Source organism: Podarcis cretensis, assembly GCF_951804945.1.
Source record: "Podarcis cretensis genome assembly, chromosome: 11".
NCBI classification, from domain to species: Eukaryota; Metazoa; Chordata; class Lepidosauria; order Squamata; family Lacertidae; genus Podarcis; species Podarcis cretensis.
In genome coordinates this window covers 53,137,527-53,151,474 of record NC_137180.1, presented here as the reverse complement: position 1 = coordinate 53,151,474, position 13,948 = coordinate 53,137,527, and the positions used below count along the sequence as shown (strand labels likewise).

At 44.0% G+C, this 13,948-nt stretch overlaps 1 protein-coding gene and 1 long non-coding RNA gene across 5 annotated transcripts in view; both read left to right on the top strand.

Moving 5' to 3' along the window:
• The window catches only part of RAB27B (RAB27B, member RAS oncogene family), a 123,573-nt gene extending 113,632 nt beyond the window's left edge, over positions 1-9,941 (top strand). For all 4 annotated transcript variants that reach the window (XM_079995131.1, XM_079995133.1, XM_079995134.1 and 1 more), the window contains 3 exons: positions 2,385-2,488; positions 4,441-4,564; positions 5,171-9,941. In XM_079995131.1, coding sequence (XP_079851257.1) covers positions 2,385-2,488; positions 4,441-4,564; positions 5,171-5,360 — 418 coding nt within the window. In that variant the 3' untranslated portion in view covers positions 5,361-9,941. The remainder of the gene's footprint in view (positions 1-2,384; positions 2,489-4,440; positions 4,565-5,170) is intronic.
• A 1,145-nt stretch (positions 9,942-11,086) lies between these two features.
• Positions 11,087-12,459, top strand: LOC307226438. The gene is made up of 2 exons (XR_013843419.1): positions 11,087-11,817; positions 12,190-12,459. It is a non-coding gene; the product is annotated as an uncharacterized lncRNA (long non-coding RNA).
• Positions 12,460-13,948: the final 1,489 nt, after the last annotated feature.

Sequence of the window (13,948 nt, the reverse complement as noted above, 5' to 3'; positions counted from 1 at the left end):
CACACGCTTACAAGTTTCCCCTCCTTTTTTTAAGCGGCCACTGCCTTGTTCCTATATTAAAGTTAGGCACATTGTGCTATTGATTCCAGTCAGAACTTTGCCCAGGAAATGTGCTTGAGGCCATGGCACATGTGACTCCAGCAAGGGTTTTTCTGCAGCCACTGTTGCATCCTCGTGTGTTGCTTTTCTAGCACACCTCAGTCAGCAGTGATCTGGCAAGTTGTCCTCGCGTGTGCAACATCTAAAGTGCAAGGGCTGCTTTACATCTGAGATATCCTCTTATCAAGGAGAAATTGCAACATGGGGGCATTTTTGCCATGGTTACATGGGCTAAGAGCTGCTGTGCCCATCTGGGAAGCATCTTCGTGAATGTGCCCAATAGGTTCGCAGTCACAAATCAAAATGTGAATTATATAAGACTGCCACTGTTTTGTGTAGCCTCTTGCAGAGGAGTGTAAGCAACAAAGGCCAGGAGGCAAGGGTAACCATTAAAGAGGTGGGAGGAAAGAAGAATGCAGCAAGCATACAATGTGTGGATTTATATGAATAGCTATGCAAGATTAGTGGGACGCGGGTGGCGCTGTGGGTTAAACCACAGAGCCTAGGACTTTCTGATCAGAAGGTTGGCAGATCGAATCCCCACGACGGGGTGAGCCTCCGTTGCTCGGTCCCTGCTCCTGCCAACCTAGCAGTTCAAAAGCACATCAAAGTGCAAGTAGATAAATAGGTACCGCTCCAGCAGGAAGGTAAACGGCGTTTCTGTGCACTGCTCTGGTTCGCCAGAAGCAGCTTTGTCATGCTGGCCACATGACCCGGAAGCTGTACACCGGCTCCCTTGGCCAATAAAGCGAGATGAGCGCCACAACCCCAGAGTCGGTCATGACTGGACCTAATGGTTAGTGGTCCCTTTACCTTTACCTTTATGCATGTTTATGTATAGAATTTGTTTTTTAAAAAATAACTTAGCTTAACATGTGGCTTTCCATATTCACCCAAGCTCCCTGTGGCTACCTTGGGGCTGGATCACTGCCCCTCTTTTGTAAACCGCGCTGAGGTTTTATTAGCAATCCTGTGGTGTGTAAATCTCCCAAGTCCGAGATTCGTCTGCTCTCTGTCAGAGTTTGTGCAACTGATGCCGTCATGCAGCTGAAGCTACCGTTCCACATTACGTGTCTGTAACTGGCAACCAATAGAATGTACATAGAACGACAGAGTTGGAAGGGGCCTTTTAAGATGGTGGCCATTTGCGTCATCTTGTAAGCAACAGTAATGTTTTCCTTCAGAGCCTATTATTTTATTCATATGCTTATTTTAGTCCAATTAACTGACTAAATGACTGAAGATATAGCCAATGCCTTAAGTCCCACAAGATGCAATGATGGCTCAACTTGGATGGCTTAAAAGGGGATTAGACAAATCCATGGCAGGTGAGAATAGCAATAGATACGAGCTGGAGGTGCCTGGTTTGCCCATATGAGAAGAGGACGCTGGACGAGATGGGCCTTTGGATCAGAATCCCGCAGAGCATTTCTCATATGTTATTATATATTTAACTGGGTGACAGTTCCATTAACAATAAATGTGGGCAACTGGATACAGTGGTCCCTTGGTTCTCGAACTTAATCCATTCCGGGAGTCCAGTCCGTTCGACTCCGAAACCATTTGCAAACCAAGGTGCAGTTTCCGATTGGCTGCAGGAGCTTCCTGCACTCAAGCGGAAGCCTCGTTGGATGTTTGGCTTCCGAAAAACACTTGCAAACCGGAACACGTACTTCTGTGTTTGCAGCGTTCGGGAGCCGATTTGTTTGGCGACTAAGCCGTTCGAGAACCAAGGTACGGCTGTATTACCAGGGCTATAGGGATTCTGATGCGCTCTGGAGTGTTGCATCATTCTCAGCTCTCACTTAAATGAACTAACATCCTGCTTAGCTAACCATTATGGCTAGAGTTGTGCTTGAAGGGTATGTGAGTAATACCATCTGAAATCTCAGAAGCCAGGGTGGGCTCATTTGCCCATCCCCTTGACAGCAAAAATTGGACTCACTTGTACAAAACAAGCAAATGTGCAAAAATTGTCGTTATTTTGCACGAGGCATACAGGCTTGTTGCAGAGTTTTTGACATTTTTACACTCACGTCCATAACTGAAAAAATCGTAAACCACAAGAGGGCTTCTCGGCTTTTATGGTACCATTGGAATAACAGTGAATTGGTGCATATATTTCCTGTAAAAAGGAGAATGTTAAAAGTTTTCCACTGTGATTTATCTTTGGTTTCAACATCATTAAACCATGCAGCAGAAAAATGTTTACCTACTGTGGGTTTTTTTCTTTCTTCCTGAGCTAAGTCTGCATGTTGATCCTTTCCCTTTCTTTCTTTTGGCAGATTCAGAAGTCTCACGACAGCATTTTTCAGAGATGCCATGGGCTTCTTGTTAATGTTTGATCTCACCAGTCAACAGAGCTTCTTAAATGTCAGAAACTGGATGAGTAAGTGGCTGGAGCATCTGCCTCTCGTGCCCTCAAGTGCTTTTGGATTAGGCTATATTGCATCTGTCATTCTTCATACAGGGACTACTGCTGTATAAGACAGAATCTCTGTCCATGCTCGGGATTTTTTATTTTTTTTAAAGTGCACTCGGAAAACCCATACTCCACCCTAACTTTTAAAAAGTGAGGAGAGCAAGAGAGCATGGAGCAACCTTCTCCAATCTGCTGGCCCATAGGTATTTGGACTACAACTCCCATCAGCACCAATGCTTACGGTTGATGGGAATTATAGCCCAGCAACACCTGAAAAGCAACATGTTGAGGAAGGTTGGCATATTGTGAGTTGCATGTATTGGACCCCCCCAGGCCCCTTAAAAGCAATGTTGGGCCTGCATTGAAACCAGGAAACATGGTTATGGGCCCAGGGATCGGGGCCACAGACCCAGTGCCAGTAGAGGAAGGACCAGGGGCTGTTTTTGTCTTGCTTGGAGTCTCCTGGAATCAGCAAAGTGACGCAGCGGAAGCGTGCTAGGCCCATAACCATGTTAGGATTGTCCTAATCTTGTGTAGGATCTTGGTAGAGACACATGCCCGACTGGCATGTTCTCTCCCTCCTGGTCGATTGTTTGGGAGCTTTAAAAGCTTTCTTCAGCCCAAACACCACAGCGACTGATACCAAGAAGCATCAGCACACTTAGGGATCCGCAGAGTATTCGCAGTTTGCGTAACAGAACTCAGTAGCACAGCATTTTGGCTAGTCTACTTTTATTTACATATAATACACTCGGAGCATTCTGCCTTAGCTCCTTCCCCTTTCTCTTCAGACAGCAAAGAGAGAGAGAAAAAACAAAGGACAATAGTCCCACTTCACGGGACACAGTAACACAAAACCTCCTGTCTCTGTCACTTCCCACACTGTGGAATGAAAACATACACCGTCATGTGATAGACAACAATCCCATGACTGCAAACACGGAGCAGGAATCCTAACAATCTGAGCCAGGAGGTCTCTGGTTCAAATCTTGCCTTAGCTTCAGACTCACAAGATAACACTGTAACATACCCTCTCTGGGTAAAGCTTGGCTGAGATCTTCCACATAAAGCTACAACAAGATGGGATGGGGTGAATGAACCAGTTGGGTTTTATAGATAAAAAACTGAACAGGCAGACTTGAAGACTGGGTTTTTTTGCCAATATAACTAAGCATTTGTTCCTTTCTCTTTCATATGTTCATATGTGTGTGCATTGCATGTGTGTGTGGGGGGGGTGTGAATCTACTCTTCACTCCCAGCATACGCCAATAGTCAATCGTCCTCTGTTTGAGGGTGGGTGGGAAAGATGGAACTATGAGATAGGACTAATGCGAAGTTGGCTAACCTTTATCACGGCAACCTCATTCACCTTCATGCCTAGCTTGTTGGTTTTCTGTAGACATCTGGTTGGCCGTTATGGGAAATAGCATGCCGGTTAGATAAGGCAGTCTTCGGTCTGATCCAGAAGGGCTGCTATGTTATTATGAACCCCTATTCTTTAAGCCTCAGCAATCACCATGTCTGTACAGTATCTGCCATAATGGGATAATAATATTTGCCTACCTTACGGGACTTTTGGAGGGATTACTGAGATAGTGGGAAAGCACTTCAAATGCACTACATGCGTGCAGGTTATTAATATTCTGTTGCCATTGTAGTGAGGGAAATGAATTCTCTGCTACTTGGCCTTAGTAGACAAGTTTTTGTTGTTCCAGTTTTATTATTTATTCATTGGAAGGGCTGTTGTACCCTAGGGCAACAAAAATTCTTAAGCCTCCAATTTCTGTTGTGCATAATTCTTACCTTGACATGAAAACAAGTCCTCTTGGTACTCATATTGAAACAGTTGTTTTTACGCTTATCTTTTTTCCAGATAGCTTTTTCAACATCCCTTACCCAGGCTTTTTTGTTTTGTTTAGGCCAACTGCAAGCAAACGCGTATTGTGAGAACCCGGACATTGTATTAATTGGGAATAAAGCTGACCTGTCAGATCAGAGAGAGGTCAATGAGAGACAAGCGAAAGATCTAGCAGACAAATACGGGTAAGCCCAGTCAGTTATGGGAATCTTAACATGAATGAAAGGCTTTAAGCCTCCTTAAAGCTCTCCTATGAAAGGTAATTAAGTGTATACTTCAACTTTCTAACTAGCATCCATGGTCATGCCCTAAGGCTTCACATACCGGTACGTTTTTCTCTCCTGGGATGCACAGTACTTCTAATCTGTACTTTTTTAAAAAATAATAATAATAAGTTGGTTAGTATTTGGAATTTTAATGAAGGTGCAACATGTTATCTCTTTTATACCTTGCGTTCCTGCATAATCTGGTGGGACTGAGTCTTTGTTTTATCTGGTACTCCAAAAATCTCCAATGATAGTTTTAAAAAAGTTTCAATTTCCACTCCTATTATGTAGGGGGAAGAGCAGGACAAAGTCAAAGCAAGCCTTTTTAGGCATGTCTAGGGAATGATCTGAAGGTCTATGATGTGGTTCTGTTGATGTAAAAGCAGTTTTGTATTGAGGGAAGACACCCTGGGCTCTGTGGATAAGTTGTCCCTCGAAGGAAGAGCTGGGTAGACATTTTCGTTAATGACCCCATTTTTAAAATGTCCCATCTGACAAAGATTTTTTGGTGTTTTCCTCTGTTAGCATCCCATACTTTGAAACGAGTGCAGCTACCGGCCAGAATGTGGAGAAAGCTGTGGAAACGCTCTTGGACTTGATAATGAAACGTATGGAACAGTGTGTTGACAAGAGTCAAGTCTCAGACACAGCCAACGGAGGAAGTTCAGGGAAGCTGGCATCAGCAAAATCAGAAGAGAAGAAATGTGCATGTTGATTTAGCTCCTCAGACAGAGGGGAATGAACAAGAAATTGTCCTATCCGAAAATAACAGACCCGACCAACCACCAAATTCAACCCTGGAAGCTCTTGTGGTCCATATGGGGCAGCTGTTGTTGTCTTAAGCAAGGCTGATTATTTCTGATGCTGAGAGAGTCATGCTTCCATGCTTCCCACAGATGTTATCTGTACAATGTCATCTTCATAGAAAATCCAAAGGCCCTCGTTCTTCTCAATGCAACCAGGCCAGTAAATAGAGGAAAGCCTTGCTTATATTGGGGAGAGAGTTGTTGAAATGTTATATGATAAGACAATGAATCACCCTTGTAGGCCCATGCAATCACTTCTAGTCCTGTTGCCTTCTATTACAATATACATTATGCATTTGCTACAGACGGTTTATAAAAAGCAAATGGATATTAATGTAGCTTATTATAAATGTCTTTGTATTTGTATTTTTTTGTTAATACCAAGCAGTCATTGCTGTTACATTCAGCTGACTGATGTCCCTGATGAGCTTAGAATATTGCATCCTCTTCCAGGATAAAACTGAGGACCTGTGTAACATTGGAACTGATGGCCAAGTGGAATTGGAGGGGTGTGGGCTAAAAGAGGAAGGGGATGTCCAGGAATTCTAGCACGGTGGTGGGAAGGAGCAGGTGCGTACTGCAGTGAAGCTTTTTTCTCTAAACCAAAAGGTATTGTCCATGCTTCAGACACCAAGGCCAGAATTGTCTCCCAAGAACATGGGCAGCAGAATAACAAACGCTTTCTCTGGTGACTTTGTAATTGCTTTAAAGGAGTCTCTTTCCTCAGGTAAAGAGAAAACAGGTCCATATGAATGCAGTTAGCTTTTCTAATTAATCCTCTTCCCTCAATGCATTATTTTTTTATTTTTGTTTTACAAGTGGGCCACCTAATAAATGTAAAACTGTTGAATGTTGATTTGAAGAATGGAGCCTCACAAAAGCAAAACCTTGATTAAATATATGATATATGGCTGGCACTTGGAAGCATTTTAAAATTGGTAAGGTAGGCTTAGGAACAGAGCATCAAAGGGTGATTCTGTTACTGTAGATATGCTGCCAACTGTTGAGTGGTGCCAAATTGTTCTTTAAAGCCAAATGTTGTGGTGGGGCTGTGATGTATTAAAACGTATCTTTTGAAATAATAATTAAAAAAAATCAGCTGTGTACCATTCCTACATGGTGCCACGTTAGAACAAAGTATATATTGATAAAGTCCTAGAGCAATATGGCTGCTCCAGCTTTGGCCCTGAAGCCAGCAAGATCCCACTGGGAAAACTGGAGAAGCGACTTTAAGCACCATGTGGTCTTTGCTTTATGGGCCAAACTATTGTCCCATAGTTTTATTTGGGATTCATGCAGAGGTGATCTTGTGCAAGAGGGTATCTGGGCAGCCCAGTTAATGTATAAAGCTGAAACTGTAACAACATGGAGAGTTGGAAGATGACGTTAAGAAGAAATGAAACAGAGGAGTTAGGCTTGCTTGCCGAAAATCATACTTCATAGATGGAGAATTCTGAGGTGCCTGTTCTGAGATCTTCCCCCTCCATCCCTTGCTTATTAAGATGGCTCAGTTGATGAACTCTTGCTGCAGAGCCCCCAAATCCTGAAGCCAGCCCTAGAGGGCAATATGAGCATATGGTAGTCTGTAAGAAAGAGCTATTGCACTAACAAGTTCCTCAAGGAAGGAGGAAGAGGTGTGCGCTTGGAAAACTACAGCTGCTAGAATGCTGCATGTGGGAGATTCTACCTGACCTGCAGCAAGCAATTGACAGAAAAAGAAAGAATAACCCCAGTGGTATTTTTAACAGTTCATAAAACCTTGGTAGCTATGCTTTTGGAATTTTATATTTTTGCATGCTATTTTTTGGTGAAACAATATACCACATGTCTGGTGCGTGGGCTGTTAACGGTTCAGTGCAAGAGCAGCTTTTCCTCCCTTTCCATCTCATAGCCAACTTTTTTTTCCTTCTGAGGACCATTAGCAAGACTTCTCAAGCATCCTCTCTTAGGAAGCCCAGCTTCCCTCCTTTTTTTTTCATGCTGCATTTACTGTAAAGTCCCTGCAAAATTTCGAGATGTCTTATTCAAGAGGAACCCCTCTGTACTTTTAATAGCTGCATGTTGGGGGTATTTTGGCAAGCATGGTTTCCTATTAAGGACTAGGGTCCAGGATTCCTATTTTTCCTCTTATAGTGGGGTGGAGAACCTGTAGACCTCCACATATGATAGCTGGAGATCCATGGGTTCCCCATTTCTGGACATCAGAGTACTAAAAGCTGCCGAATCCCAAGTGAAGTCTGTTGTGTTTGGCATAATAAGAGTCTATATGAGGTTTTCAGCAGCGTCTGTGCAGATTTCATTCCATAGCACATCACTCCTCTTTGGTGGCACCTTCCTGGTGATCCCACCTCCACCTCCACCTCTCATCAGAGCTGGAAATGAGGAGGAGCAGAAAGTGTCAGAATGACACCAGGTACCTTTATGAAGGAAACTTATCTTGCCCTCACAGTTCTTCCATTGGCTGCTTGACAAAATGAGCCTACGTACAACAGAATACTTAAAACAGGCCATCTGTGGTTCATTGATCAACAATTGCCAGGGGCATAGAAAAGTTGGTATGAAAATAAAGAGGTAATTCCAGGCTTCCTTCTCCCCTTTTTAAAAATGTTGAATAAAACGATGGAGTCTCTTGGTATGAGTGCAGTGAAATGTAGCTTCATTTAGTGTGTGCTGGCGTGGGAGACATCACTTTTCACTGTCCCCTGTAGCATCCAACAGGAACGCTACAACTCCTCAGGCGCTTTTGAGGTGCTTTCTTTGAGTGCTTTCAAATAATCGGCCGAAGCATTCCCCAATCACCTCTGCAATATGGCTCCACAAGCTTGATGAGTTGTTCATACTTAATAGATGAGGAGAGAATTAACTCTGCCCTGGTGTCCTGGGAATATCCATTTGCCTACTGCAACAGCATGGAGGAGTTTATCAATGTGGCTCTGCATGGCGGTCCTTTAAGGATAAGTCCTCGGAGGAGGGGAAGTGCATCCAATTGGATTCATGTGAGAAAATGGAGTGTTACGGAGTGGTAACAGGCATGTGGTGCACCTAAAACTGGGTATTCGATCAATACTTTCTGGGGAAAGCCCATTCTCTCCAAAAGTGTGCTTGTAAATTTGTCTTAAGACCCTTGTCTTAGATCTACCAACGCACTGACTGCTAAGTTCACACCAACACTTAAAGCTGGTGTGGTGTTGCTAAAGCAGGGATAAGGAACTTCTGGATGTTGTGGGTATATACCTCTCCCCCACTGCCACCAGCATGACCATTAGTCTGGGATAATGGGAGTTGGACTCTCAACAACATCTGGAGGGAGGCAGGTTCCCTGCATCTGTGCCAGAGCTGTAATCTGAATCCTAGAAAGCAAATGGTAGTCTACTGTGAAACTGAATGAAAAGAAGAACCCAATTTTTTTCTTGGTAACCTCCTCGCGACTCCGCATTAGGATCAGGTACTTTTGTGGGCCAGATGTGGAAACTTCTGGAGCTTTTTTCAGGAGCGTGAGTCTTGCATGGTTCTGTCTGCCTCCCCTTAGACATTTTTTTTTTCTATATCTCATTCCAGCACTTACGTTGGGAAATGTCAAGCCAGGTAAAACATAATATTGAGTCAAGCTGTGTGTACAACAGTTATAGAAGTGAAATAAGAAAAGCCAGGGACAAAAATGGGTGGGAGTTGGGTAGGGCCCTGCTATCATGTTGCAAGCGAGTGTGTGTGTGTTCTGCAAGAAACACATTTTTATTTTGACTCTGCTGTACTACGACCTGCCTTCTCATTTCATATCATCTATATAAGACAAGGCCTGTACTTGGGTGGGGAGATTAGGTAGTCCCAAATAGTACAGACAATTCTTGCACTTTAAAAACAAAATAAAACCGAAACATTCCTCTCTCCACTCGTTCAGAGAAAGGCAAGTTGCATCACTTATGTTCTTCCCTTATTTTCAGAACACCAATTTACATAGATTCTTTATGATGCATCTCCTATAACTGCCTGTCCTCCCTGCACAATAGGGCTTTCAGTGTAAATAATTCAAGGTATTTTGCCTGAGCATATTTATTGAAATGATCCTTTTCAGATTTTGTATCCTTTGCCCTCTTGACTTAACACTAGCAACCTTCTAATTGATCAATTGCTTTTTTTAAAAAAAAAAAATGTTTTCTCTGTTAGATTATTCTGAGCATGTTTTATGTTGGTCTATGCGGCAGGTCTGTACGTGTTAAAAGATTTACATTCTTGAACGTGGGCGTTTTGTATTGTATGTCTCTCAGTAGACTGCGATGCCAGCATAACAATGTCAGTCATTACTTTGTTGTACCAAAGTACCTGTGGCTTTAAAACTAAATATCTATAAATATATATATATATATTATATACATACACATTGTCAACTTTTATTAACTAGTGTCTGGGTTTGTACAATATGGTCAAGGAATGTAATCTTGTGGTTTCATATCTGCACTGTCCTTTTGAAAATTAAAATAATATGTTTTTAATCAGTGTTGGGCTGTTGGAGCGCAAAATCAGGAAAGTGTGTGTGTGTGTGTGAGAGAGAGAGAGAGAGAGAGAGAGGGAGGGAGGGAGGGAGAATTCACTATGTTTTACAACATTGTTGGGGAACCGCAGACCTAGCTCCCAGTTTTGGCCCAGCAGGCCTTTGTATCTGGCCCTCAGAACTCTCTTAAGGCCACACCCCTTCTCCCTAGGCCACACCTCTCACTATCCCTGCCTTACACCTCAAATTATTCTTTTCATGACTGGACTGTGTCCTTGAAATCTAATATGCCTCTTGCTTGGCTGGATGAAGAACAGAGAGAGATGTGTGAGAGTGTTTAGAAACTAGCCTACTATATGTGCAAAGGTAAAAAAATGCATTTGATCCACTAGCATTTGACACCTGGAAGGCTGGGCAGAAGGCACTGCGACTTTGACTGAAAAATATTAAGACTTCAGGGATGTATTCCAGTCCAGTGTGTGTGGCTGGGGAGAGAGCGTGGTCTGCAAAGAAGAGCCAGATAGAGAGGTCTGGAAGGTGACTTTTTGCTCCCTAGGCCTGAGGCTCCCCAATATTTACTTAGGGATTATTCACAATTTAAGGCCCCCTGACTAACATCAGTTCTCTGGGCAGCTTGTGGATCAAAGAATAAAATGCAGCGCTCATCATCAGTTTCCACTGGCATAATAGGACTTGGGTTTCCTCTCCTTCCCCGGTGTACCTCCCAATCAATCAATAAATCAGTGTTTATTACAGCAAACAGCCAGCATACTAAAACCAGAATTTCTGCATAGTTTGCCTCCCAATCGTCTCCAGAAGGTCCCCCAACATCCCAGGGCACACAGGAGGATGGATGAGACCAGAGGAAGAGGCTATGCTATTGCATGCATCAAAGTCCCTCACATCAGCAGGTCCCCAGCACTGGGTATGGCCCAGTATGTACACATGCAAAACTCAACAGCAGTAGCTGTCATATGGTAAGCCTGTGTTGGTTGTATCACTTCAGGTGGAGTCTAATCTGATGGTCCATTAAAAAAAATTCCTGCTTGTAGAAAACTTGCATATCTTACATTCTCCTCCTCCCCTCCATTCTGCTTTTTACCCATGTCTCTATCTATCCCTGTCTAATGGAATGAAATTGCTACATTAGGTTATATAAGACCAGAAACCAAGGGTGGGATCTTCCATAAGAGATGGGGTTCCCTTACATCCTCAGGTTGCCGTCTTGAGCCTATTTATGCTACCTAGATTCGGTCGAATGGAGAAGGATTTGAGGGCATGAATAGCTCATCTCTCATCTTTCAAGGCTTTTGCAAATTCCCAAAATTAGTTTCCAAGCCTGAGCCTGGAGGATTTCTTTGGCATCTTCAGTTCCAGCAGAATTGCCCCCCCCCCTCCCTCCAAAAGAACCTTTGCAAACACTTCAAACAAAGCCTAGCCTCTTTAGGGTATGTGGTTATAAGTATTTAAGGGATTTTAAATTGCTGGACTTTGCAGCAAGATTGCTTTAGAGGCACCTGTTCTAAATTTGGCTCGTAATGAAGTTTTTTTTGGGGGTGGTCAGAGGACTTTCGGTGGAAGAACGTGGATGTTTGCCTTCCATACGTTTTCCAAATTCAGCTGTGTTGAATGGCAGGCTACCAGTACTATCTGATGTTCTAATTTGCCAGATTTCTGATTCCTGGGGGCAGCTCAGCAAGCTTCACGCTGGGATTACTCAATAAGTCATGAGCAAGTGTGTAGGAGAGCTGCTTGTAAATCTTTAATAGCAGTAGCGATTCCAAAGTTTCAAATGATTGAAATGCATTTAAAACAGGGAGCATCCAATGTTTCTATTTGCCTCTGAAAAACAGATGGACGTATTTGAAAGTAAAAAGGTAAAGGTACCCCTGCCCGTACGGGCCAGTCTTGACAGACTCTGGGGTTGTGCGCCCATCTCACTTAAGAGGCCAGGGGCCAGCGCTGTCCGGAGACACTTCCGGGTCACGTGGCCAGCGTGACATCGCTGCTCTGGCGAGCCAGAGCCGCACACGGAAATGCCGTTTACCTTTCCGCTGGTAAGCGGTCCCTATTTATCTACTTGCACCCGGAGGTGCTTTCGAACTGCTAGGTTGGCAGGCGCTGGGACCGAGCAGCGGGAGCGCACCCCGCCGCAGGGATTCGAACCGCCGACCTTTCGATCGGCAAGTCCTAGGCGCTGAGGCTTTAACCCACAGCGCCACCTGCGTCCCTTATTTGAAAGTAGGAAGTCAATAATATGGGCCATATGTTGGATTCAGGTAAGGAAACTTCCCTGTTGGGAAAGGGTTAAATGTCTCCCTCCCTGAGCACAATTGTCGTCCCTGAGTAGATGCTTTAGAATAAAAATGGAAACACCACACCATCTGATTTTGGGATGTCCCCAGGTAAATTTGGCCCTAAACCTGGAATGCCATCCAAATTACTCAAATCCATGACTCAGAAAGTGCAAACTTCTATACTTGCTTCAATGCTGCTGTTAAATCATATACCTGGACCAAGGGTATATGAGGGGGGGGGGGTCAGGTTAAAGCAGAACAGCTCATCAGACACAGCATGAAGGATGTTTTTGAGAAGATGCACTCCAGTAGGCTTTGCAGTTTGTAATTTCAAATGGAGTCTAATTAAATAAATCACTTCCTCTTGACAAGAGTGCAACACAGCTGGTAAGGAACCAGCGGATGCAATGGAGAAGCATAACCTGGGCAGACCTTCACAACTTGTGATGGCCCCCACTGGCTCTCTAAGACACAAAGAATTTGGGTTGCGTGGTTGACTTGTACATCCCTACCTGTAAGTCTGTGTGTACTTAGAAATCAGTCCCACCAAACTTGTTAGGGCTTTGTTCTCAGTAAAGGAGTGTATAGCACTGAGCTACAATGATTTCTGCACCAGAACTGTATCATAAAGAATAAGGTTCATAGCTCCATCATAGAGTGGCCTTGCATGCAAAAAATTTTTTTAAAATCCCAGGTCCAATCCCTGGTGTCCCAAGGTAGGGCTGGCTGGGGAAAGCTCCAGCTTAAATTCCTACAGAGACACTGTTGAAGGAGCCAGGCAAGTTTCTTGTTAATGCCCTAAGTACAGGTGGCGCTGTGGTCTAAACTACTGAGCCTTGGGCTTGCTGATCAAAAGGTTGGCAGTTTGAATCCCTGAGATGGGGTGAGCTCCTGTTGCTCGGTCCCAGTTCCTGCCAACCTAGCAGTTCGAAAGCACGTCAAAGTGCAAGTAGATAAATAGGTACTGCTCCGGCGGGAAGGTAAATGGCGTTTCCATGCGCTGCTCTGGTTTTGCAGCTTAGTCATGCTGGCCACATGACCTGGAAAAACTGTCTGCAGACAAACACCAGCTCCGTCGGCCTGTAAAGTGAGATGAGCGCTGCAACCCCAGAGTCGTCTGCGACTGGACTTAACTTTCAGGGGTCCTTTACCTTTACCTTTACTGGTCATTAGTATAAGAAGGGAAGTTGCTTTGTGCCAGAGGGCAAATGGGTAGGACCCCTCCCTCATTGGGCTGGTAGTGAGAAGGGCAAAGGCCAGAGTTGTGTGTGAAGTGAGCAAAAAGCAGGCTGCAGGCAGAAGCTGGGAGTCAGAGCCATGCTTGATTCCAACAAGGCTGTGACTATGGGAGAAGCAAGACCTCACAATTTAAAACCCCTTTAAAAAATAAAATAAAAGCTACAGTGGTTGCCAGTTAGTTTTGGGGTTCAAGATGCTCACCTACGTTTAAAGCTCTAAACAACTTAGAGTCCAAATATCTGAAACATCTTCTTTCCAATGGACCCTCTTGTGTTAAGATCAGCAGAGGAGGTTCTCTTCATAGTTCCACCTCCCTCAGAAATTCAGAGTATCTGTGGTCCAGGAGAGGACATTCTCTGCAGCAGCCCCTAAGTTGTGGAAGTCCCTCCTTGCAGAATGGCATCTGGCACCTGCACTGAATGCTGAAGATGCACCTTTTTCTCCTGGCACTTGACACTCGGGATGCTTAATT